General features: G+C 45.5%; 4 protein-coding genes across 4 annotated transcripts; 3 read left to right on the top strand and 1 right to left on the bottom strand.

The window, feature by feature from the left end:
• Positions 1–4,048, top strand: mcur1 (mitochondrial calcium uniporter regulator 1). Its single transcript, XM_079755067.1, has 9 exons — positions 1–346; positions 814–933; positions 1,133–1,236; positions 1,877–1,978; positions 2,564–2,605; positions 2,772–2,843; positions 2,957–3,010; positions 3,117–3,231; positions 3,607–4,048. Exons 1-9 carry the CDS (start codon positions 82–84, stop codon positions 3,660–3,662), a joined length of 930 nt encoding a protein of 309 aa, XP_079611193.1. The 5' UTR covers positions 1–81; the 3' UTR covers positions 3,663–4,048.
• Positions 4,049–4,403: 355 nt separating this feature from the next.
• On the top strand, positions 4,404–8,472 carry dph2 (diphthamide biosynthesis 2). Its single transcript, XM_079754846.1, has 7 exons — positions 4,404–4,587; positions 4,892–5,059; positions 5,225–5,337; positions 5,737–5,957; positions 6,381–7,046; positions 7,408–7,593; positions 8,336–8,472. The coding sequence occupies exons 2-7, from the start codon at positions 4,910–4,912 to the stop codon at positions 8,461–8,463; spliced, it is 1,464 nt and encodes a 487-aa protein (XP_079610972.1). The 5' UTR covers positions 4,404–4,587; positions 4,892–4,909; the 3' UTR covers positions 8,464–8,472.
• Positions 8,473–9,062: 590 nt separating this feature from the next.
• Positions 9,063–13,409, bottom strand: ncf2 (neutrophil cytosolic factor 2). The gene is made up of 15 exons (XM_079754845.1): positions 13,220–13,409; positions 12,932–13,014; positions 12,722–12,830; positions 12,348–12,482; positions 12,088–12,195; positions 11,733–11,792; positions 11,584–11,627; positions 11,003–11,144; positions 10,785–10,850; positions 10,440–10,515; positions 10,265–10,308; positions 9,995–10,146; positions 9,542–9,656; positions 9,300–9,417; positions 9,063–9,201 (listed from the first exon to the last, which is right to left on the bottom strand). Exons 1-15 carry the CDS (start codon positions 13,391–13,393, stop codon positions 9,113–9,115), a joined length of 1,515 nt encoding a protein of 504 aa, XP_079610971.1. The 5' UTR covers positions 13,394–13,409; the 3' UTR covers positions 9,063–9,112.
• A 1,428-nt stretch (positions 13,410–14,837) lies between these two features.
• garem (GRB2 associated, regulator of MAPK1) lies at positions 14,838–23,294 on the top strand. The gene is made up of 6 exons (XM_079754485.1): positions 14,838–15,174; positions 15,883–16,023; positions 16,678–16,808; positions 17,357–18,628; positions 19,079–19,242; positions 20,249–23,294. The coding sequence occupies exons 1-6, from the start codon at positions 15,054–15,056 to the stop codon at positions 21,033–21,035; spliced, it is 2,616 nt and encodes an 871-aa protein (XP_079610611.1). The 5' UTR covers positions 14,838–15,053; the 3' UTR covers positions 21,036–23,294.
• Positions 23,295–23,449: the final 155 nt, after the last annotated feature.

Here is a 23,449-nt window from a genome sequence, read left to right as displayed (position 1 = left end):
GGGAGTGCAAGTGGTGAGTGTAGATCCGTTCTAGGGAAAGCTCCGTTCTACTGTTTGAATCGTTGTGGCCAGGATTAAGAAATGTTATTAAATCTGTTTCATTCAAGAGCGATCGTACATACTATTTGGTGTGATTTTAAATGTGTTCCCGTGGTCAGTTATTATGTCAGAGCAACGACACCGCTCACATCATTGAATAAGATATATTTGAATAGCGTGAACGCCTCGCGAGGATTCACCATCGATCATAGTGTTTTTAGCAAGAAGACGTCACCGGTATTAGGAAAATATCCCAGACCGAGGACTACCCGCCGGTTATTTGACACAACACGTGTGTTTGTACGAGGTAAGTAAAACGGAAAGACTATTGTGAAGTTATTGTTTAACAACAAATGTTATATATACATTATGTCACATACCCATATTAACACTACGTACCTAAGTTTAAGCAATTAGTCATTCTAGTGGTCACGCCCGTAGCCTGTCAGTATGCCGGCATGTGTATGTCTGTCTGTTGACTGTCAACACTGACCATGCTGTTACGCCCTGCATTGAGAACCCCCCCCCCCCCCCCCCCCCCCCCCGTGCATTGTTGAAAGTGAATTCAACGTTAATGATATAATGTTCTAACCCTAATCAGTTCCGTTGTGTCATTTCTGCTACTGAATTTAAGAATGAATGAAAAGCAAGATAATAGTATCCTGAAAATTAGAATTAGTATTTTAAATATAATTGTTTGAAATACATGCACCTTTTGAATCTAACTGTCGTTTAAAGTCGCTTTCTTCTCCCGTCTTGTGTTTTGGACGATAGAGCTGAGTACCTCCCTCAGGCAGCTCCAGTATGACCTCAAGGCAGGTGTTCCCCGGGCGGGGGGGCGGGCACGCCTCCTTTTTGACACCCACGCCATGGTTCGACTCCTTGAAGACAACGGTTTGCATCACCTCGATTGTTTTGAAATATCTGCCAAAGGGCCAGGCTTCGGTTGTTACCCGGCTTGGATCCGCCTGATGATTGAAATTGCGTTGTGTTTAAGTATTCAGTAGGACTTTGTTTTTTCTGTTTAGGTTCCAGTATGACCTTGTGTTTCTGTTAAGGTTTCAGTATAAACCTGAACTGTGTTTCTGTTCAGGTTTCAGCACACCGCAGGCTGAGGTGATGGTCAGCATGCTGGTCAGGACCACCCACTCAAACATGGACGCCATCTACAGCGACATGGCCACCAAAGTGCAGCAGGTATGAGAGGACTAGATAATAAAAGATCAGTGGGGTAAGATGATCCCTAGAATGCACTTAATGAAAACCATTAGTGCTATTTCTGCTCGTTAATTGTCCTAAATGACCATTTTAAATGTGTCAGCTATACCACTGAGAGTGAGAATTAATAAACCTACTGATTGTATTGCCTCATCACCCCTTTTAAAAACATTTGAGATATAATTGTCATTCCACACATCACTATCGTAGCAGCCCTTTTACCTTCTTTTTTATTATGTCATCTTTTGACTAAATCAACTTTGGTCAAGAGATCTTCAGATTTGGAAACACGATAATATAATGTGTTTAGGGAACACAGATAAGATTAGTTTATGTCTTCTTCAAAAACCATACACATTTGCATTGAATGGGAGACAATGATGACTAACCTAACACTTGATATTAAACCACATCAACAGCTTCAATCGCAGGTAAAGAACAACATTGCCCTATCCAATTTGTTTTTTTCACCTGGCACACATTTTCAATACTGTAATACCATGTGATTTGTCACAGGTGGTGCTGTCCCCTTATTTAAGCATTTGGTAACGCATGCATGTGTGTGTGTGGGTGTGGGTGTGTTGGTCACTCTCTGAACCAATGGGACGGGTGCCATCAGGAGATAATGTTGCAGCGAGTCATGTCCCAGATAGCAGCCGTCAAGAAGGACATGATCATTCTGGAGAAGAGCGAGTTCTCCATGCTGCTTGCAGAGAATGAGGTCTGTGGAAGGAATTTTTTTTCCTTTTAATGAGTCACTGAGATAACCAGAGAACCATTTTAATGTTATGAACCAGGTCTAGGTTCATGTCTTATAATGAGACTCATTTTAATGCTTTGACCAGGGTTAAAGTTCCTGGTGATTAAACCATCAATAGCGTCCCTCCAGGCTTCACTAAAACTGTATATCTGTTTATAATGACTTTTTTGTTCAAATTCTGCCGAAGAGCATTAAGCTTGAACACATTCTCACCACAAAAGTAGACCCTATTAATAGAGCCCTTTCGTGTCAATAGCGAGTTCAGTTTGTGGGGGGAAAAACGCTTAATGCTCTTTGGCACAATCGGCACAATGAAGTTCTTCTGAAATAGGATATTGGTCGAGAATGTGAATGATGTCAGGAGAGACGGTTGCGATGGTTAATCACCCAGACCCTTATTGTCCTTTAATGCTACTGTGAACGCTAAGCAACAGTACGGATGCAGTTAGACTGTTACGGGGCCGTAGAACAGTCTCCCCACCGTACCTACGTGAATGTATAATGGAGTGTGTGCTCACTTTCGTTCACTTTTTCCTATTCTTCAAGAAAGTCAAGATACATCTGTTACAGCTGAAGGGTCAGCTGGCTGTGAGTATTACTGAGTTGAATTTTGTTCTGAAAAAAAAGTGAATCCATTGATGATTAAAGTGTTTTTTTTTTTTTTTACGGTGTGTAGATAACATTGATACTTTGTTTTGCATATTGGTCATCGTAATTTATGTGCTAAAATCAACTGCCTTCATTGTATTTGCAGGACTTGATGAATAAAGTGCGCTCCGACACCCTTTTAGACATGAGCATCGAGAAAAGCCGTGTGAAGGAAATGGTAAGGGCTATGAGCAATGGGAAGTAGCTGTTACCGTTTTATTCTCCTTTCAACGTACCTTCTCTTAGTTCTTGCTGTCTCATCATTTGAGACTTGTTTTTCTTATTATTTAGAAAGCACTGTATGAGAAGAAACTCTTGGAAACGCGAACAGACATAATGGAAATGGTAAGTACTTCCATGAGTCATGTTGTCCATAATACACTTGCAGTAAGTCTTGCCTTTACGCCATTAGATGTTTTTGTAATTTGGTGTGCATATCTGCTGCTTACAGAATGCAGAGCACGATTGCCATTTGACCCGGACTAACATGAAAATAGACACAGAGGTGGCAGGTCTTAAGACTATGTTGGAATCACACAAATTGGACACCATCAAATACCTTGCAGGTAGGAAAAAACCTTGGTTCTTAACGACTATCCATTAACCATGCCTTGTCATTGTCAAATTTAAATTATGAATCTATCTATTTACTGGATGGATGGATGGATGGATAGATAGATAGTTATAGGTAAATATATATCTCATTTGTTGTGCTATGAGTTCTTTGTATGTAATTAATAATATGTATATATGTATGTGTGTGTTTATATATATATATATGTATGTGTATAAATATATAGATTTTTAGATATGTGTGCGTATATAGATAGTCATTGAGATTGAAATGCAAAAGATGATCATATTAGAATAATTATTTTACAATTTGTTTTACTGAGAGAAAACATTTTACGACTGGCAATTTTCTTTCTGCCCTTCTTTAGGTTCAGTGTTTACCTGTCTGACTGTGGCCTTGGGTTTCTATCGCATTTGGATGTAAACGAATCAGCAACACTTCCACTGCATTCCATTCAAATGTATTTCAACTGTGTTAATGTATTCACCAACACATCCCGGTTTCCATTGCAAAAGGTCCCCTTTTACTTACCGAGTCTGCTGCCTGTTTATCAGGTTTGTCTTCAGGTCTCCAGATTCAGTTACTTCACACCAAAGAAGACATGCATCCCATTGGTCTTATGGAATAAGAGCACAATTCCCTGGGTGGAACGAGTTGTGGATGGATTGCTTTCATTTTATAAACACTTAGTAACATATACATTTGGCCAATAGCCAAAAAGTGTGCTTTGAAAAGGAATTTAAATGTTCAATAATATCTAGTAAACTTGATTACGTTAATATTCTCTTTATAATTCAAATTATGGTAATAACCAAGACCAAAATAACAATAAAAATGTTTATTTGAGATGCAAACAACTGACTACACTGCAAAGTCATAACCTGAAGTATATTATTTATTGAGATCAAATATTTGTTATCACATCATTGTTAATAAAAGCTTATTTTATTATTGTAAAACAAATGTGTGATTTGTTCACAATAAACATAAGTTATTGATTTAGAAAATGTAAACCTCTCCAATAAATGGTGTCAGAAAGGTGATCAGATGTTTAATAATATAGCTATTGTGTGTTTTTTGATTCAAACGGTTGTGATTTGACAGAGTTGAGTGGACCTTCATTTTGAAAATACAGACGGGAAGTTGTCATAATATCGGTGTGTTTCGTAGAGAAACACGTGTGTGGCAGCTAACTATTTAAGTAACGTTTTACATTGTTATATTAGATTATTCCCATAAAACAGTATCGCGTATTCTCTGAATATGGGATCAATGACTCAGATATATAATAACTTTGTGAGGTGGAATTATTAAAGACCTGACTCCATAACAAGCGAACTCAATCAAGGTAAATGCATGTATCAGTTTGTTTTGCCTGTGTGTATGGGTGACTGTCATCTCAGCTTTAAAGACAGCCCTTGGATCAACTGTCCGTTATCACTGTCATTGTACTAACCTACTTTTTTAGGCTTTTTTGCTAATATAAGGGTCAAGTTTCCTCTATAATCGTCATTTACAGTGCTCAGTGATTCTTGTGACCGTCTATTCCACTGTGTTGTTATGAGGATCAATCTTTCTTTAACAATGACCGCAGTCATATGTTTCTTACCCTAACCCTTTTAATAAACATTTGCTTGTCCTTATATCCTCAGCCACGACTAAATGACAGGATGACCGATGCATTCAGCAGCAACTCTGATGCGGTCCTCCAGCGCGGAGTGGACGTGACGTCAGGGAGTGACGCTCCCTTAGAAAACGTAGAGGAGCAGTACCAGATTAAAAGGACCTGCGACTTCATTAATAACAATGGTTTCAAAAAGGTAGACAGTGGCGCGTTGCTTTTACCCAAGAAATTAAAAGCAAAACCATGCCCAGGGAGGAACTTGGATTCACAAGGAAACCCTTAACCATATAAAAATAAAATGAATAGTGTTCGTATCCTGGCATTGTTCACGTTAATAATTTAATTAATTTCATCGCCACAGGTTGCACTACAGTTCCCAGATGAAGTGCTGGTGCATTCTGTTCCCATTGCCACAGAGATCGAGAAAAGTACGTCAGCCAAGCTGTTCGTACTGGGAGACACATCCTATGGCAGGTATATGCAAACAAGGGCTGCTGGTGTTACGGATATGCTATGTTATCACCTCCGGGGCTAACTTCCACCTGCATGCTGATGACTTGTCCTCAGTGAGACTGGGAATACAGGTTGTCTAGTTATGATAGAATTATGTATTTCAGTATTAAGTTAAATATTGTCTCAATGCGATTATGTGAGTTCATGCAGCGATGGAAACCTTCAATGTAAACAAACTGCTCTTTAACGGCATGGCAGGTTTTTGTTGTCGCAGAAACCATGTTCTTCTATACGTTATTTGTGTATGGAGCAATGGAACAGGAGAAGAATGATACCTTCTTACGGCCGTCCCCAGAGCAGCACACCCCAGGTTGTCCTTCATGTCAGCGGCGTTAACATGGGGGTCCTCTCTCTCTCCAGCTGCTGTGTGGACGAGGTGGCGGCGGAGCACGTGGGGGCCGACTGCATCGTGCACTACGGCCGGGCCTGCCTCAGCCCCACCACGCGCCTGCCGCTCATCTACGTTTTCGAGAGGCGGCCCCTGGACCTTGAGAAGTGTGCCGCCGCCTTCAGGGAGCTGTACCCCGACACGCAGAGCCACGTGGTCGTGCTGTACGACGTCAACTACGCTCACGCCATCGGTAGGCTTCTCCTTCAGAATGGACCTGGGATTCACATGAGAGGGGTGTCTTTCATTGAGGGCATTTCGTTGGAATGCCCTCAATGATATTGATATATAAATACATTTATGTACATATATATTTTTAATGATAAATAATGCAGGGTGTAATTCAGGCGTATTTTCATTGTGGTGATATAAAGATAAGGAGCAATACTGTAGACGTTTACGGTGGTCAAAAATGACGTTAGAAGAAGCCGGACTGTTGGTTTAATCACTTGGTTCGAGTTTTGCCCCAAACCCATTATTGATGGAGCAGAAGGGGTAAACAAACCTCAACCAGCCCATACGATGGAGCGGTCGTAGATCTACGTCGCGATCGCCCGCCACCCCCAAACCCATGTTATGAATGAAACCCAAACCCCTGATGACTCCTCTCCCGCAGACGACCTCCAGGCGCTCCTCACCCCCTCCTACCCCAACGCGGTCGTCTCCACGCTCGTCCTCGACCACTGCCACGGTCACAGCGAGCCGCCACCGCTGGGGCCAGAGGACCCCCGCGGGGTGGTCCGCGAGTTCGGCCGGCGCTGCGTCCTGAAGGCGGGCCTGGGCATGCGGGACTACAGCGTGTTCTTCGTGGGCCCCGAGGGCGCGGTGCTGCGCAACTTCATGATGACCTGGAACCGCGTCCGCTTCGCCGCCTTCCAGCCCGCCACCTCGGCCGGCCGCGCCGAGTCGCCCGCCGTCAACCGCGCGCTGATGAAGCGCTACTACGCCATGGAGCGGGCCAAGGACGCGGGCGTGGTGGGCATCCTGGTGGGCACGCTGGGCGTGGCCGACTACCTGGCCATCATCACGCGGCTGAAGGAGACCATCCGCCGGGCGGGCAAGAAGAGCTACATGTTCGCCATGGGCAAGCTCAACGTGGCCAAGCTGGCCAACTTCCAGGAGGTCGACGTGTTCGTGCTGATCGCCTGCCCCGAGAACTCGCTGCTGGAGCACGGCGACTTCTACAAGCCCGTGGTCACGCCCTTCGAGATGGAGGTGGCCTGCAACCGCGGCCGCGAGTGGTCCGAGGACTACGTCACCGACTTCCGCAACCTCCTGCCAGGTCTGCCGGGGGCTCTTCGTTAGTCATTGTTGTACTGTGAAGTACTGGCAACTGGCAACTTTACGATTCATACAGTTTGTCCTGTTTGCCCTGTTTGTCCTGTTTGGCCTTACTTTCGCATTTACTTTAGCATCTTTTTTTGTTTTTCCTTAGCACCACTTTTAATTTGTATTGTATTTTATCCTGTGTTTTCCACTGCTGCTGCGCTGCTGTAACAAAGTGATTACCCCTCCGGGGGATTAATAACGTTTTTATCTATAGACATCATGGAGTGTATACATATGTATAGCAAATGTTCTTAGAAAAGCATGAGGAGTAGCTTGGTTGCCGTGGGCCCTTAATAACCCTCTTCCCGCCCCAGGTGGGCAGAACCACGTGGCGCTGAGCAGTGAGCAGGAGGTGGGAGAGGAGACAGACGTGTCCCTGATCACCGGGGGGCTGCGGAAGCACGGCCTGTGGTCTGAAGAGGCAGCGGTGCCCTCTGACGACCCCTCCTCCCTGGTCCTGAGGAACCAGAACCTCACCGTGGCCCAAACCAACACAGCAGGTACCGGACGTAGAGCATGGTTCCACTAGGCTCTGAAGTTGAGGCGTCTGAGCTGGGATGCACGTTTAAAGATGGCATATCATACCACCAGGTGTGAGTGTGTTTAGCCGTTACAAGCCGTTTGGAAAATCGGCCTCTTCTGACATCAAAAGTGGGCAGTTAAACCTAGATGTATGCTGGATAGATCAGTCTACCATCATACCAAGTGGACTGTAGCAAATGTTGCTCATCTATCCGCCATACATCTAGGTGGACACGCCCACTTGTGATGTAAGAAAAGGCAGATTTTCCAAACGGCTTGTAACGGCTAATCACACTCACACCTGGTGGTATGATATGTCATCTTTGACAAAAATAATGTATTGTCATGTACTACCGCTTGTCATGGTCCTCCCTGGTTCACTGCCATGATACCATGTCACCATGAGACACTGCCACACCATGCAATAACAATCGTGGGATGCAGATCACTGTAGATACATTAATTTGTAGTAATCTGAATTCAAGGAAATATATTTCCTGCTTATGTTTTGGATAAATCCACACAGTCACAATGCAATCAATATTTAATTTGTAGGGTTTATAGGGGCATAATTGGGCCTTACTTAAATTATAGATCCACAGTTTTTTATATAAATATCTATATTCAGTCAGTAATGTGTTCCTAGAGAGGGATGGGCTCCAGTAAGGACGTCACCGCCTGTTGACACCATACCTAACCCCGCCTCTCTCTCCTCGACAGCGTCCTACCTGGCGGGCCGCAGCTGGCAGGGCCTGGAGAGGAAGCTGGGAGAGACGGCGGTGGCCAAGGCCGTGGAGGGCAGGAGGGGCATCGCCATCGCCTACGAGGGCGAAGGGAAGTCCTCGTGATGACTCGCCCCGGTCAGATCCACCACAGGCCTTATTTAACCACCGCTGGTTCACACATGATTGGACCGTTGTTTTATGCACATGTTTTATTCATATTGTAAATGATGGCAGCACAATGTGATGGCTATCTACACTGGGGAGTCTGTGCCCAGTCCCGCCCACAATCGACTGTTCTATCAAACACTTACAAAGCTGTTTCAGGACCACTTATTCAAATAAATCCATGTAGACCGAGCAAAGAAGCCATAGTTTATTGTTTAAAAACACGCGCGTCGTTTCAATACAACGGCTGTGCTTGTGACCATGGTATAAATTGAAATAAGTTAATGCAAATAATATGCCTTAGACAACTCCCCGACAGAGCCCTATTTGAGCAGACAAGCTTTGATGACATGGAGTACAAATTCCATAGAAAATATATAAATGGGTTCACTCAGTTGAGTCATATTAAAGATATATGTATTGCAAACAATTAGTTATTTATTTATTTGTCCAAAGTAACTAAAAATAAGTGCATTCAGGCATGTATATACAACCCAAATGTTGCAAGAATCATGTGAGTACATAAAATTAATCAAATAAGCGAATTGCTTCCAGTGCTACAATCACTTGCCAAACGGTGAGCACACAGTAACGACACAGCAACTGGTTATAAGGCATCCACCGGAGCTTCCACATAGGCTGCAGGGAATATACCAGTACCTCCTTTACACTCCCCTTCAAACCAGTCCTGGTTCACTAAAGAAATGTGACAATTAATAGTGATTAAAACGTCATTCCGTTTTAATCCAGGATGAACAAAGTTTATCCTATGGCGGCAAGTTTGTGTGCGATACCTTTAGAGAGGAGTAGGATGCTGTCCCCTTGGTTAAAGCTGAGGTCCTCTGGATTCTGGGCCTCGTAGGAGTATAGCGCCACAACATGAATCGGCACCCCCGGGCTCTCTTTCACTGGCTAGCAACACAAAACGGGAACAGTTAGTTCCCACCTCGTCAACCCTTCAGCCCTGCAACCCTGAATTCCCCTAAAACACGAGCTAGTGAGGAGCGATGCTCAGCCTGATGAAGGGGCCTCCCACCTCCTCTTTAGGGATACACCACAGAGTGATGCGCCCACAGTTGGCACTGCTCCAGACCCCCTGCATGTCTGTGCTGGCGTCCATTACCGTCAGTCCAGCCGCTGGGGACGTGCAACTGGAGTACACAAAAAGGGTCACGCGATTTGAATGTTTGTGTTAAATGGATACAGGCTCATTTCCAAACAGAGAGCATTGTTGTATACATCAGTTTGTGATTATATTTATTCTCATCACTTCTGCATATTTCATTTCAAATGTTTGTACCCTGTAAGTGATTTGGCTACAGGCAATACAAGTCTGGATCCTATGAATATATTTAGCATTTCTAATCAAATACACATTTTCCTAAACTGATGACAAACTGATAATTTAACTTTAAACACGTTTCGAAATTCTCTCTGTGAAGCTGTGGAAACAGCAATTCTGACATAATACCTCAAGGTGATGTAATACCTTAAGGTGACATCCTCCGCTGGCAGCTTCAGTTTCTTGCTGACCTGCTCCACCAGTGCAGTGAAGGGAGAACCGTAGTCTATATAGACCGCTAGGTTGAATTTGTAATGCACTTTCACAAGGCATGCCGAAACTTCACCATCTTCCGCAGTCTAATCAGAGAGCGAGACCCATATCAGTTCTGAGGCAAGCACGCATTACTTTATTTTCGACCTAGAGAAAAAGGTGCTGGTCAAATGACGGGTGTAGATACGATTTGATTTGGCATACCTCAGAGTTTGTGGTGTCTTCGTTGTTCTTACTGGTTGTCGGGACTTAAGAAGCACAGCTGGTTAACTACAGAATATTTACTAGGAAACTATCCAGTCAAACCCAGATGGAAATATGGTTTGGTTTATCCATCTTAACAAACTGTGTTGTTGTGTTTTGCATGTTTAAAGTATACCTTGTTCAGTTTCCGGTCGAGTGGGTGCCTTTCGCCTTGGAAGGTCTGCTAAATAAAGGATTTGGTTGTTGCCATCCTACACAGAGACAAATTAATTGATATGCACTTAAAAACACTTGAAATTAATAGATACATCTGGCATGCCAGTGTGGAGACTGTAACATTGTGCGCAATTAAAATAAAAACACACGAAAACTGCATCTACTTTGTACTTGTGTCAGTGATTTTGTGATCCTGAATACATTTAACCATTCCAAGAAAAATGTGTGTGGGTGATACATGCTGTGCTTTAGAATCCAAGTGAAAACACTGGTAAACTACCAAAATGGAAAACATTCACTTTACTTGAGTTTGTTTTGAATTCAGATTGATCTCCATCCGCTCCAGGTAATTGTAGGGAACCAGGCCTCTCTGTAAACACAGGAAGTAGCTCGGCGGATTGGATTTTGGAGCCAAGAGTAGTAGTAACTGACTAACTGAAGCACAACCCATTATATGCATCCCTAGCCTGGGTTGTACGTATTGGGTTATTATTAAAGTGGACTGTGATGTTTTGTACGTACTCTTTCGTTAAAGACCACTGAGGCCCAGTTGTCCTTGCCCTTCTGCAACACAAACACTATGTTCCCGGGCAGCACGGCCAGCTCGCCGCTCGTCTCCGGGACAAACGCAAAGCGCACTATGTGGGGCTCTCCCTCGAAGGCCCTGTGGAGGCACAGAGTGGCAGGGGACGGTTTGGGCTGCGGCGGTCAATTCACGTCACACATCGGATTTTTGCCTTGGTGGATCACGTCGTGGCAGTCACAGAGTGTATATGTGTAGTAGCGGCACAAATCTAGAATTGTCGTGATGTAGGCCTCTATAGGATGTGAATATTACTGATGTAGGCCTCTATGGGATGTGATGTGAATAAACCTGATGTAGGCCTTGATGGGATGTGAATAAGCCTGATGTTGGCTTAAGGGACGTGAATGTGGCCCTAGGGTTAAGGTCAAAATTACCTGACTAGGTTGATCAAAGTAGTGCCTTCTGCAGTGTGACTGTATGTTGTCAATGAGACCTACTTTTCTTGCTTTGTTACAATAAGCAGAGGAGTCTGATCATTTCATTTGTAGATTTATTCATATTTGGTTACAGTGTCTACCTCAGAACCTCAGGTTCTTTAGGAATAGTAGGTCCCTCGTCCACCTACATGGAAACCAAAACATAGATTAAAACAGGGAAATGTACATTGAACATGCATTTGTAGTATATTTGTAGTAAAAAGTTTATTGTATGAAAGACCTCATGTACCTGTGGTTGTAATGGAGCAAATCCAGAAAACTCATCTTGTGGAGTAATGGAGGAAACAACCTGAAGAGTAAGTAAAAATAGGAGTTATTTAAGAGAAACCAGATACTAAAATCAAACCACAGATGCTATGCCTCTTGTAATGTCAATTTCCATTGATTGACCAATGATTTGGCTTGCTTATATCACTTTGGGTAACCACACACTTTTTTTTAAGTGAGTGGTAAACATATAAAGGCTAATTTAAATCAATGAGGGAAGGAAAATGCATCGGCTTGAGTAACATATAGGACCTTTTCAGAAGAGCCTACTATTCTACATCCTGCCATACATTAACATTGTCCCTAGATATGGGTACCTTCGATTTTCCCAGATAGTCCCTCTTCTGCAGCTCAGCCACATAATTCTTATTGGGTCGGAACAGCGCTTTGGAGTGAAGCACAGCTGGCTGGAAGAATTTCTCCTTCTGTTGGGAAAAGAATGGCCGTTTCCATGTCAAGACAGGTCAGCAGCTCAATAAGTGAAAGCGGTGTAGTGTAGTATGGTATATATCGTATCAGATCTATCTATCATCTGTGGAGAGCTTGGCGGTGGACGTCTACAGTGCTTCTGACTGACCAGAGTGGACTGCAGAGCTCTGTCGATGAGGCTGAGCTTGGCCTCGGTCTTGTAGTCGAGGGCTGACACAAGGTGCACCTGGGCCTTGTCCCAGTGGCCCAGGTGAGCCTCGCACAACGCCATGTTGTGGAGAACCTGGGTGTGGAGATAGTGGGAGGAGTCTGGGTATTGGCATTGCAACTGCATTTTAAATTCCTCACGGCATGATCCAACTGTTAATGTGTTTTGAATGTAGATCAGGGCGAAGGGTTGAATTGGTCATTTCAGGGGGGGTTGACTATGTTTCGGTTGAATTGGTAAAAGATTTTCTTGAAACATATGTTGAAATGTGTTAGTTCTGCAGTGGCCACTTGATGTGCGTTTGAAACACTAACCTCACAGGCATACAGCTTGTGTCTGAGACCAAGTGCTTTGTAATCAATGAGTTGGTTGCCCCTCAGGTCCTTGAATGCATGCTGGAAATCTCCTAAACTCTCCTCATACCTTGAGATGAAACAATTCGGTGAAACAGATTTCATCCACAACAGAGTTATAACTCATGAATGGAAGGTGTGACAATAATTTATACTCAAGTGGAGCCATACATTTCCTTTTTGTAGAAGGTGATTCCTCTCTGAAAGAAGGCCACAGCCAGATGCTCATCTTTGCCTATGCTTCTGTCAAAAGCCTACCCAAGAGTTACACAGAGTTAACTTCCCCCAGAGGAAACGAGACATAGAGCAGTTCTCTTTTCATCGTGACTTGCATTTTAATATAAAGACGGCAATAGACCACTTTTATATAACCTTTCCGGAGTTGTTGAAATGTTGAAAACAATGCCAAGTTTCTTTCATATCCTGCTTATGGAGGAAAGTGATGAAGGACAGACATACCCTCTCAGCGGCTTCTAAGTCCTTGTTGATTAAATGGAGACAGCCAATGTTGAAGTAGATTTTGGAGTTTGGTTCTTCAATAGAAACAAGGATTTGAAGTGCTTGGGGCTGTAGGTCCTTGTCAACACAGGCTACAGCTTCATCCCATTGTTTCAGAGTGTCCAGAAAAGTCATGGTGTTGATGCAGAGATTGACAGCTACCGACTGAGAGGGAGGAAACATTGAAACGCTTGACCGCCCGGAGGATCAGGAAGTACAGCCTAGTTACGACAGGGCTGTTGCATCCAATCTGAAGCAGCCTGTTCTTGTTAGTTTACAAATTTAGTAATGCATTGGAATTAACAATATAATTTTATTATTGAGGATTATAATTTATATTATTTATTATTGTTGATTTTGTGCTTTTGGAAAAGAGGAAGGCCTACTTCTTTTTGATTAGAATATATATCATTATTTGGTTGGTTGCAACAATGACATTCACCAAATGTAGATTCAATTGGTTCACTGGCTCCTTATCTAGATCTAAAATATCCATAGTAACCAATTAGCTAAGCCTGCTCTCCTCTGGGAAACTGAAGCCCCTCCTCCCCACCCCTCACATAACAAATTGTTGGAGGGTCAGGTCGGATTAATCAACATGTAATGCGAGCCAGGTCCCTATTCCTCTTTCTGTTTTCCCCTCTATTCTAGGAGACTGGGATTCTAGAATTTTTGGTTGATAAGAGAAAAAGGAAAAATAAATAAAATGTCAAAAAAATGTATGCAAACATCCCTAATTATCTAAAGTAGTAATGCGTAATTTGGTGTAAAGGTATTGTGTTTGTTGAACAAACCAACATGTCAAACTGAAAAGGGAAACAACGTGACAACAAGAATTTAACAAATAAGATATTTCTGGAGGGTCTGGTGCATTGCGATTTGGAGAGAGAGATGACTATGAATATTTGAGTTGTTGTAGTTGTATTGGTTATAGAATTGTGCCTTTTAAGCAGAACATATTCAAGGTAGGTGTGAGGTGAAGGCTTCAGGAAAACCTACTTCCCTCAAATTACACAGACCTGCAAGGACTCCAAAAACAAACCACTAACATAGGTTTAACCATCTTTTTGGGGAAGAACAGGATTGTGCAACCACAGCAGCACATTTTGTAACCTGTGGTGATATGCACACGTTAAGTGTAATTCTTATAAGTAACTATTGCACATACAACCTGCAGAAGACTCCACTATATAACTGTATCTGTTAATATTGTATCTTATATTGGATATATCCAATATATCCAATGTTTGATTAACCTTTTTACAGTATTTTTTTATATTGTAACTTTACATGCACTGAGGGGCAAAGACTTGTCGAATTCTATTAATAATGGCTATTCCATTACATATAATACGTCTATGAGATGTCATGTAGATTATTTGTTATATATAATAACATCACTAATCCAGCCTCTAGGGTCATTGTAGACGACCTGTGAACCTGCCCTTCGGTCCAACATTCCTGTTCAATTTTCCATGGTTCTTTACTTTGAAAACGAATCCATCCGACCGGAAGTCGTAATGTCCCTGCGCTACTTCAGACTTGTTTCGCTAGCTTAGAACATTACACAAACAAACATGGCTGTGCAATATTATAACCACATTCTGATACTACAGATGTCTACATCACATAAACGTTTAAAGAAGAGATATGCAACGATCGATTAACAGCGATGTGGAGTAGAAAGCCGCGCATCAATATTTGACTATTTCTCAAGGTGAGCTAGCTTGGCGAGGCTTTTTCTGGACGTTTTGCAGCTAACTACCGATGTAGTTGGCTAAGTTAACTGAACAATATGGACCTTGGAACAATGTTGTACAACAACCTGAAGGATGTTCCGTGGAGCAACACTTCCCTGCCGTTAGATCAACTCGTCAGTTCTTACAGATTGCCTCAAATTGTGAAGCTGGATCAAGGTAAGCAGTGTCCTCTCTGTGGTCACACGATGAGGCTTTTACAAACGCTACAGTGGGTCTCTGTGCAGTGCTAGTGCCTCAGAAGCTAACGTTCACCAAGGGCTCTGACCATGAAAAACTACTTATGCACATGGTCCTCGTTCATATTTGGGTTATTCTACCGATAAAAGGCCTGAGTTGTTGGTCCCCAACAGTGTCCGTTTATCTGAAGCTCAGTATGCAGGTTGCAAAGTTATCATCTAGCCTCATCTATTTTCTTGTAACTCCCTTTCCTCTACAACCCTGTCATCCCCCCTTGATGCAGTACAATGCATGCCCCCCATCATGGACTTCGATGATAATATAACTAAATGTATGATTCATATATAATTTTGTAAGCCAACATATGCACATATGCAGAAGTCTGTAGCAGGATGTATATAATGGTTACCATTTAGAATAATGTGCATTGAATAATAAATAATTTAAACCCTTGCTAGAAATGTTCTGCATTCCATTGGTTAAAGTGCCGGCAACGTTTGCCTGATGTTAAATCACTTACTTAAACCTTACTTGTTTACCTATTGGCACCTTATGGCATGTTAACTTGAAAGTATAGTGCGTCAGTTACACAGTAGACCAGTTCATGAAATGATTCGTTAGAATGTCAATGAGTGTTAGGCAAACAAGCAACTCATGAATACGCATATGTTGCATTTCTTCCATCAGGCGAGTCAGTGGAAGGACTACGGGACAACGACTACCTCTTACTTCATTCCTGCCGTCAGTGGACCACCATAACGGCTCACAGCCTTGAAGAGGGACATTATGTTATCGGCCCCAAAATAGAAATCCCAGTTCATTATGAAGGTAGGAAACAGCCCCACAAACTTCATGCGTGTGTGTATATATATGTATATATATATATATATACACGCACGCACGCACGCACGCACGCACGCACGCACGCACGCACACACGCACACACAGACACCAGCTGTGAAATAGTGATATTGTAAATGGACTGCATTTATATAGCGCTTTTCTAACCAGTGGCCACTCACAGCGCTTTACAAATTACGGCCCATTCTTACACACATTCACACACCTACGGGGGTGTCAGCCATGCAAGGCAAAGGCAGCCTGTCGGGAGCAGTTAGAGTTAGCTGTCTTGCTCAGGGACCACACTTAGCTAGGAGGAGCCGGGAATTGAACTTGCTCCCATTCACTCTAACTCCTGAGCCACTGCCAAGCTACGACGTGGGTGCTCAGCACAAAACATTCAAAGTGATATTTTATGTGTCTTACAATTTCCAGTAAAGCTGCCTCCACGATTCAAACCAATATGTCAGCATCCTCCAGAATGTTGATACAGAGGAAGAGACACAGTGTAGCCAACCGTTTAGGGCTGACATATTTATAAGTATCACTAATTTGAACCCATTTTAGACGCCATGAGTTTTGACCGCCGATCCCATTTCCACCCAGGAGTGAAGGTCTGACGTAGTGCTCCTCTTGTCTCAGGTCAGTTTAAGTTGCTGGAGCAGGACCGAGACATCAGGGAACCAGTGCAGTACTTCAACAGTGTGGAGGAAGTGGCCAAAGCTTTTCCTGAAAGGGTCTACGTGATGGAAGACATTACGTTCAACGTTAAGGTACGCATGAGAAGTACCTTTTGTTGGATGTTTATGAAAGCAAGGGCAATGAGACTGCTTCGTATATGTGTGTGTGTGCATGTCTGAAACAACAGTTTGAGGAACGGGATATTAATCCTGAATGAATGTGTCTCAAAGTTTCCTGACTGACATTAAGACTTATGAAAGGGTCCTCAGATATGCAATAAATGTATGATTAAGTCATTAATCATACATTAATCATCAGTGATTTAGCCCTTTATTCTGTTTATAATATCTTTGTTTAATAAGAAACTCTTGAAGGAATGCACAGATTTGACTCAAGATAGCATTTGGTCTATATTTGACCCAGCAACTACCCTGATTCAATCAGTCTTACTCATGGCTGTGATCAGTTACACAAGTAGCTACAAATCAAGCAGCAAGCGACTGATACCCTGCCTGTCTGCACAAAACAACAGCTTTGAACACTCCCTGTATCTGGCCCCACCCTATCCTGGTACACTGACCTTCTCAGACAGAATAAAATGTCCACTTTCAACCTAACCAATCCCATTGGCCGTTCCTAGATGGCGTCGGGGGAGTGCAACGAGGACACGGAGGTGTACAACATCTCCCTGAGCACGGGGGACGAGCTCACCCTGATGGGCCAGGCGGAGATCCTCTACACCAAGACCTCCCGGGAGAAGTCCCGCTTCAACACCATCTTCAAGAAGATCGGCAAGCTGCACTCCATCGGCCGCGTCGGGCGGGGCAAGATGCCCTGCCTGATCTGCATGAACCACCGCACCAACGAGAGCGCCAGCCTGCCCTTCCAGTGCAAGGGGCGCTTCAGCACCTGCAGCCCGCTGGAGCTGCAGATGCAGGAGGGCGAGCACACCATCCGCCACATCGTGGAGAAGACGCGGCTGCCCGTCAACGTGGCGGTGCCCAGCGGGCCGCCGCGCAACCAGCACGACCTGCACCACATCCGGCAGGGCCACCGCTACAAGCTGGTCAACGTGCAGACCAAGACGGTGGTGGTGTGCTGCGTGCTGCGCAGCAACAAGATCATGCCGGTGCACTTCCCGCTGCACGCCGCCGTGCCCCGCTGCGCGCTGCCCGAGGGCCTGCTGCAGGGCGAGCTGTGGCTGGACACCATGGTGCACCGCTGGTTCACCTTCTGCCAGGAGCAGTTCCACATCGACGACTACTCGCGGGCCGTGCGCGACGTGCGCACGGACTGGGGCAACGACGAGGGCAAGAGCCCCAAGAGGAGTGGCGGCGGCGGCGGCGGCGGCGGCGGCGGCGGCGGCGGCATCGGCGGCAGCGTGGGAAGCGGCGGCGGCGGCACCAACGGCGGCGGCTGCCCCACCCCCACGCAGCCGCCCGGCTCGCTGACGTACGCCCGGGACGAGCTGACGCAGTCGTTCCACCGGCTGTCGGTGTGCGTGTACGGCAACAACCTGCACAGCAACAGCGAGGTCAACCTGCAGGGCTGCGCCAGTCTGTGCGGCGACTGGGCCCTGCTGCCGTCGGACAGCGTCCCCGTGGACCAGGCGGAGCAGGCGGACCAGTACTTCACCGAGCTGATGGAGAGCACCAGCCCGGTGCAGCCGCCGCCGCCGCCGCCGCAGCCCGCCCCCAAGTCGGAGGTGCCCTACGAGGAGCTGTGGTTGGACCACCTCAAGTCCCGCATGGCCCAGCCGTCGCTGAGCGAGGGGTCGCGGTGCGGCGGGAACAACAACGCCGGCGGCGGGGCGACGGTGGGCCAGTCCTACCAGCCCGCCTGTTCTCTGGGACCAATCGCCACCTCCGATTTGTGTCAATCCCCGCCCCCCGTCCCGCCCAAGTCGGAGGCTGTAAGTATTGCATCTCTAAATCGAGCGACACAATCCCACATTAGATCCGATGGATCCAATGATGGATCTAATGTGGGGTTAACCGATGGATCTAATGTGGGGTTAACCGATGGATCTAATGTGGGGTTAACCGATGGATCTAATGTGGGGTTAACCGATGGATCTAATGTGGGGTTAACCGATGGATCTAATGTGGGGTTAACCGATGGATCTAATGTGGGGTTAACCGATGGATCTAATGTGGGGTTAACCGATGGATCTAATGTGGGGTTAACCGATGGATCTAATGTGGGGTTAACCGATGGATCTAATGTGGGGTTAACCGATGGATCTAATGTGGGGTTAACCGATGGATCTAATGTGGGGTTGCCCGATGTTCAGTAAAAAGAGGCGGGTGAAAAGGTGTGCTGAGATATCATTAGAATGCGTCGCATGGCTTTCCCCGTGCAGGTGAGGGAGGAATGTCGCCTCCTGAACGCCCCGCCCATTCCTCCTCGGACCGCAAAGCAGGTGCCGGCGCTGCCCGTGGGGCCCGCCGTGTCCAAGCCCCGGCAGCAGGAGACTCGCTCCCCCAGCCCCACCCTGTCCTACTACTCATCAGGCCTGCACAACATGTAAGAGGGATCCTGCTCCCAGCACAATGACACAGACGGCACTGTTTGTTTAGACTCTGAGGCCGTGAGTCACCGTGGAGAGAAGCCCTCTGGTAAAGAAAGCGACAGACGGTTTATTAGCGGAAGGCATGGTTCCTGTCCCTTTTGTCCCTCTGCCTATTTTAAGGCCACGTCACTTCCCTGTTGAAATAAATATTGGATCATATCCTCATACTTGATCTGATCAAGGAGGGGTCTCACTCCTTCACTACACTAGAGGGCGCTGACAGCAAGAAGGCACTCAGTGCTAATAGAGAGAGAGATCCCCAAAGCCAATGCTCTGCATTAGATGTTCTTTTCAGTGTTTACAGATGTACTATTTTCAGGTAGTTGCTATGGAAACTTATGGAAACATAATCAATGTTTACAGGGTAGGAGTCATTGTCTCACGATATTCTTGGCACAGTTTGAAAGTTCACCAGGCGTTCCAAGGCTGTTTCATGGACCATTCAGACATTTTGTTATTGAGTCTGTGACGTGCAAAGCAGTCTCGGTGTAAGCAGGCAGTTAACGCTCCAATTCCAATCTCCTTTGGTTAGGTTTGTCATTGACCGTAGCTGCATATTTTAATTGTTTCCTCCTTATAAAAGACTTAACAATAAGAGTTAAAAACATTATTAAAGAAAAACATTTAATGATCATTTAAGTTTGTGTGATAAGAGCCGTTAAGGAGGAAGCTAATGGGATCCCCGTCTCTGCAGCTTTTAAACACTTGGATGTTGTCTATGTACTACTTAAACATTAAATGCTGTCTCAGTGGAGGTAAGCTGTCCATATGGACGGCACAAGGTGGTTGGGTGGATCTGTAGAAATAATTCAGAATTGAGTACAGTCAGTCAAAGTCCATTCAAAGGCCTTCTCTGATTGGTGCCCGATGATGTCATTTGGCACTTACAAGCCAATCAGAAACGATGGCAACCGATGAGCCCCTGATTGTTACCCCTGAACCTCTTGTCTCCGCTTGCAGCGGTGGGTGTGACGGCGAGGCCGAGGAGCAGGGCCCGGCGTGCTGCCCCTGCAGCTGGGCCGAGGCCGAGGCCGGCGCCGCCTTCACCTGCGGCAGCCTGCCGCTGCAGGGCATGTCCTCCAGGCTGTCCTGGCCCAACGCCGGGACCCGGGCCGGAGAGGAGCCCCTGGGGCCCGCCGGCCGGAGCTACTACAGCTTCCCGCGCAAGAGGTCCCTGGGCGCCCCGAAGACGGCCAGTCTGCTGGACCTCGACGGGGGGGGGGGCCCCCTGCGCCCGCGCCCAGCTTGCGGCCAGTCCTCCGGCTGCACCTCAGGCACCTGCGGGGACAAGCCCATGGACGCCTTCACCGCCAAGCAGAGCCTCTCCTGCCCCATCCTGCCCCCCAGAACCTCAAAATCAAAGCGGGGGCCCGAGGGGGCGCTCGCCGCGGGCTCGGAGTGCGACCCACGGACCCCACGGCGGCCCCTCAGCCAGGACGAGCAGGGCACGCCGGAGCCATTGGCCGTGGCGTGTTCCCCCACCTCCGGCTGCTGCCTGCCCCCTGTGGCGGTGGCTGCGTGGCAGCCCCCGGCCAGCCTGGCGGGGCTCTCCGTGGAGGAGGTCTCCCGCTCGCTGCGCTTCATCGGCCTGACGGACGACGTGGTCGCACTGTTTGGGACGGAGAAGATCGACGGGAGCCTGCTGCTGCAGCTGACGGAGGAGATCCTGTCGGAGGACTTCAAGCTGAGCAAGCTGCAAGTCAAGAAGCTCATGCAGTTCATGAACGGGTGGAGGCCCAAGATATAACGCAGCGGTACGAGTCGAGAGCGGGCGGGGTCGGTTGTGTGTCCCGCCTCCGGTATGCACGCCACGCACACCGGCTTAAGTTAATTTGCCGAGCTTTTAGTGTCGCCTGGGTTCCTGGGAACGGCAGCTAGAGCGGAGCCCGGAAGCCCGTCGGTCCAACAGGGGGACCTGCTACAACGGTACCTGAATCCAACCCGTTGGCACTTTCATGGAGGCTCTGTGTCTGTTACTTGCTCCTCTGTCCCCGTGGCCCTTCAGCGGTTGCTATGGAAACCGATGAGTTAATGGTACTGAACTGCAGTGGGGGGAGGATAAACAAAGACTAGCTTTGTTGGGGCATTGTCCGATTTTTTTCTTAAACGGGAGTACCACTGACGTCAAAGATTTGTGTGAACTGACAAAGCTTAATATATATATTGTATTAAACATGAGACGGCCCCTTAATGTTGCACCTTATCTACACACAAGCGTGTGATACTGCTCCTTTAGTGGCGTAACAAGTATTAATGGAGAAACTGACATTTTCCCCCCCAACACAAGAGGCACACGCAGGTTAGTTTAGCAACCAAATCCCAGTATCATTCGATACTACTACTTATATTAACAGAAGTTTCTTATTTGCTGGTTTTGGAGCCATGTGACGAATGGCCATGAAGTTGCAAATGATTGCAATGAGCTCAATGTCACAAAATCTGGTGCAGTTCCTTTACCTATCTGACTCAAGCGATGTCATAATGTAATGTGAAAGTGGTTAATAAGTCTTTGCAATAATACTTAGGAGTTTCAAATGGTGTGGTATTCCACTTTAAGGACTCATCGGGGTCTCCTTATGTGATAACCCGTTGAGCCATGCAATGTATTATTTGTATTTGATGCCTTTTTTTTATATATATATATTGGGGGAGTCGGTTGCGTTGAATTACTCACCACTTGCTTTTTGCCAAAGTTTCTCCTTTTTAATGAAGATTCAAACATACTCCCGAATGACAAGGACTGAGGCCTTTCCGACTAACGTAGATATGTCCCTGTCCTTAACACTAATATGCAAACAAGAGGCAGTGGGCCGTGTCGTACGCGTCCTGCATCATGCACTTTGCTCAGTTCAACATGGGGGTCATTCAAAGGCAGTCAGTGGAGGAGGGAGCTTCAGTGTTCAAAGGAGAGAGTCAAGGTGAACACACACATGCACTACATGTTTTAGGTGGAACTGTTATCCGACTGGGAAATGAAGCTTTTTTATGCCTTAACCAACAGACCTTAAACTACCACAATGTAAAGGTGTTACCTGGTATGTCACTTTGGTAGCGCGTTTCCCCTCTGACCTGCCAAAGTACCTCTCCCTTTGGTGCAGTTCTGTTCCTCAAACACAAAGGCTCTGCATGTGAATGTGGGGTTGCCCGATAGTCAACTACTTTCATTTCTATATTAAGTTACTAAAACCATTCAAATAACGGAAAAAATATGCATATTGGCCTAAGGCATTAGCCGTATTTATTTTTGAACAGCTGCAGAGATAAGTTCATAAACCAGGCAGCTCCTTCTGCTTATTAATTTACTCTACCATCTCTTATCCACAATAATCCAAAATTACACTTTAATATACAATATTTGTACATTTATTTTTTGTTAACCAATATCCCAGTTTGCCAAAGATCCACAAACACTTGGATTCAGAGTTACTCATCCCTGTTTACAGTTGGAGAATTACCAATTAGAACTTTCCTCTGATTTAAACTGGCTTATACTTGGACAGATTTTCTTTAAGGCGATGTTGTGACACAGACACTACTGTTAGTTATCACCTACCAAAGCTCCATTGTTTTGTCAGCAGATGGAATGTGAAGGAACATGCAAGGTGTTTTTGCTGATGTTTGATATTGAAGTTGGCCAAACCTTGTGTATTTAAATGGAAACTACACTCTATAGTCACTGCTAGGTTGATTTTGGTACTATGATGTAAGGAAGGAAAAACAACCTCAAGTACCGAGATCGGTTGACACTGGAAAATTACAAATTGTTATGCTATAAATCTAATTTGAACAATCTACTTTGGAACATACTACTTTGGTACCCTAATCATTACCACTTTCGAGTGTGCCAACATTTGAAGGAGCAGAAAACTCAATTAGGGTGTAGTTTCCGTTAAATATCCCTGCAAGGTTTTCCTCTCTGAATCCAGGCCAGTGTAAATAAATGATGTCTGATGAATGGCTGCAGACCCCACTTGGTTGCGCTGTGGTACGACGTCAGTACTCTACAACTGACACTCCTCACTTTGCTACTCTCCCTGTTTTAGTTGTATGATCTATTAAAACAGAAATTAATGTGCGCGTCATTGTATTCATTCAACAAATTGAACGATTGCATTTTGGATGAGTTAAAGGGAGTAGGCTTCATGCAAGATTTACTACAGG

The sequence above is a fragment of the Pollachius pollachius genome, assembly GCF_949987615.1.
Source record: "Pollachius pollachius genome assembly, chromosome: 17".
NCBI lineage: Eukaryota > Metazoa > Chordata > Actinopteri > Gadiformes > Gadidae > Pollachius > Pollachius pollachius.
Note: the sequence above shows the minus strand (reverse complement) of the source record. Positions and strands in the feature narration are given on the sequence as shown.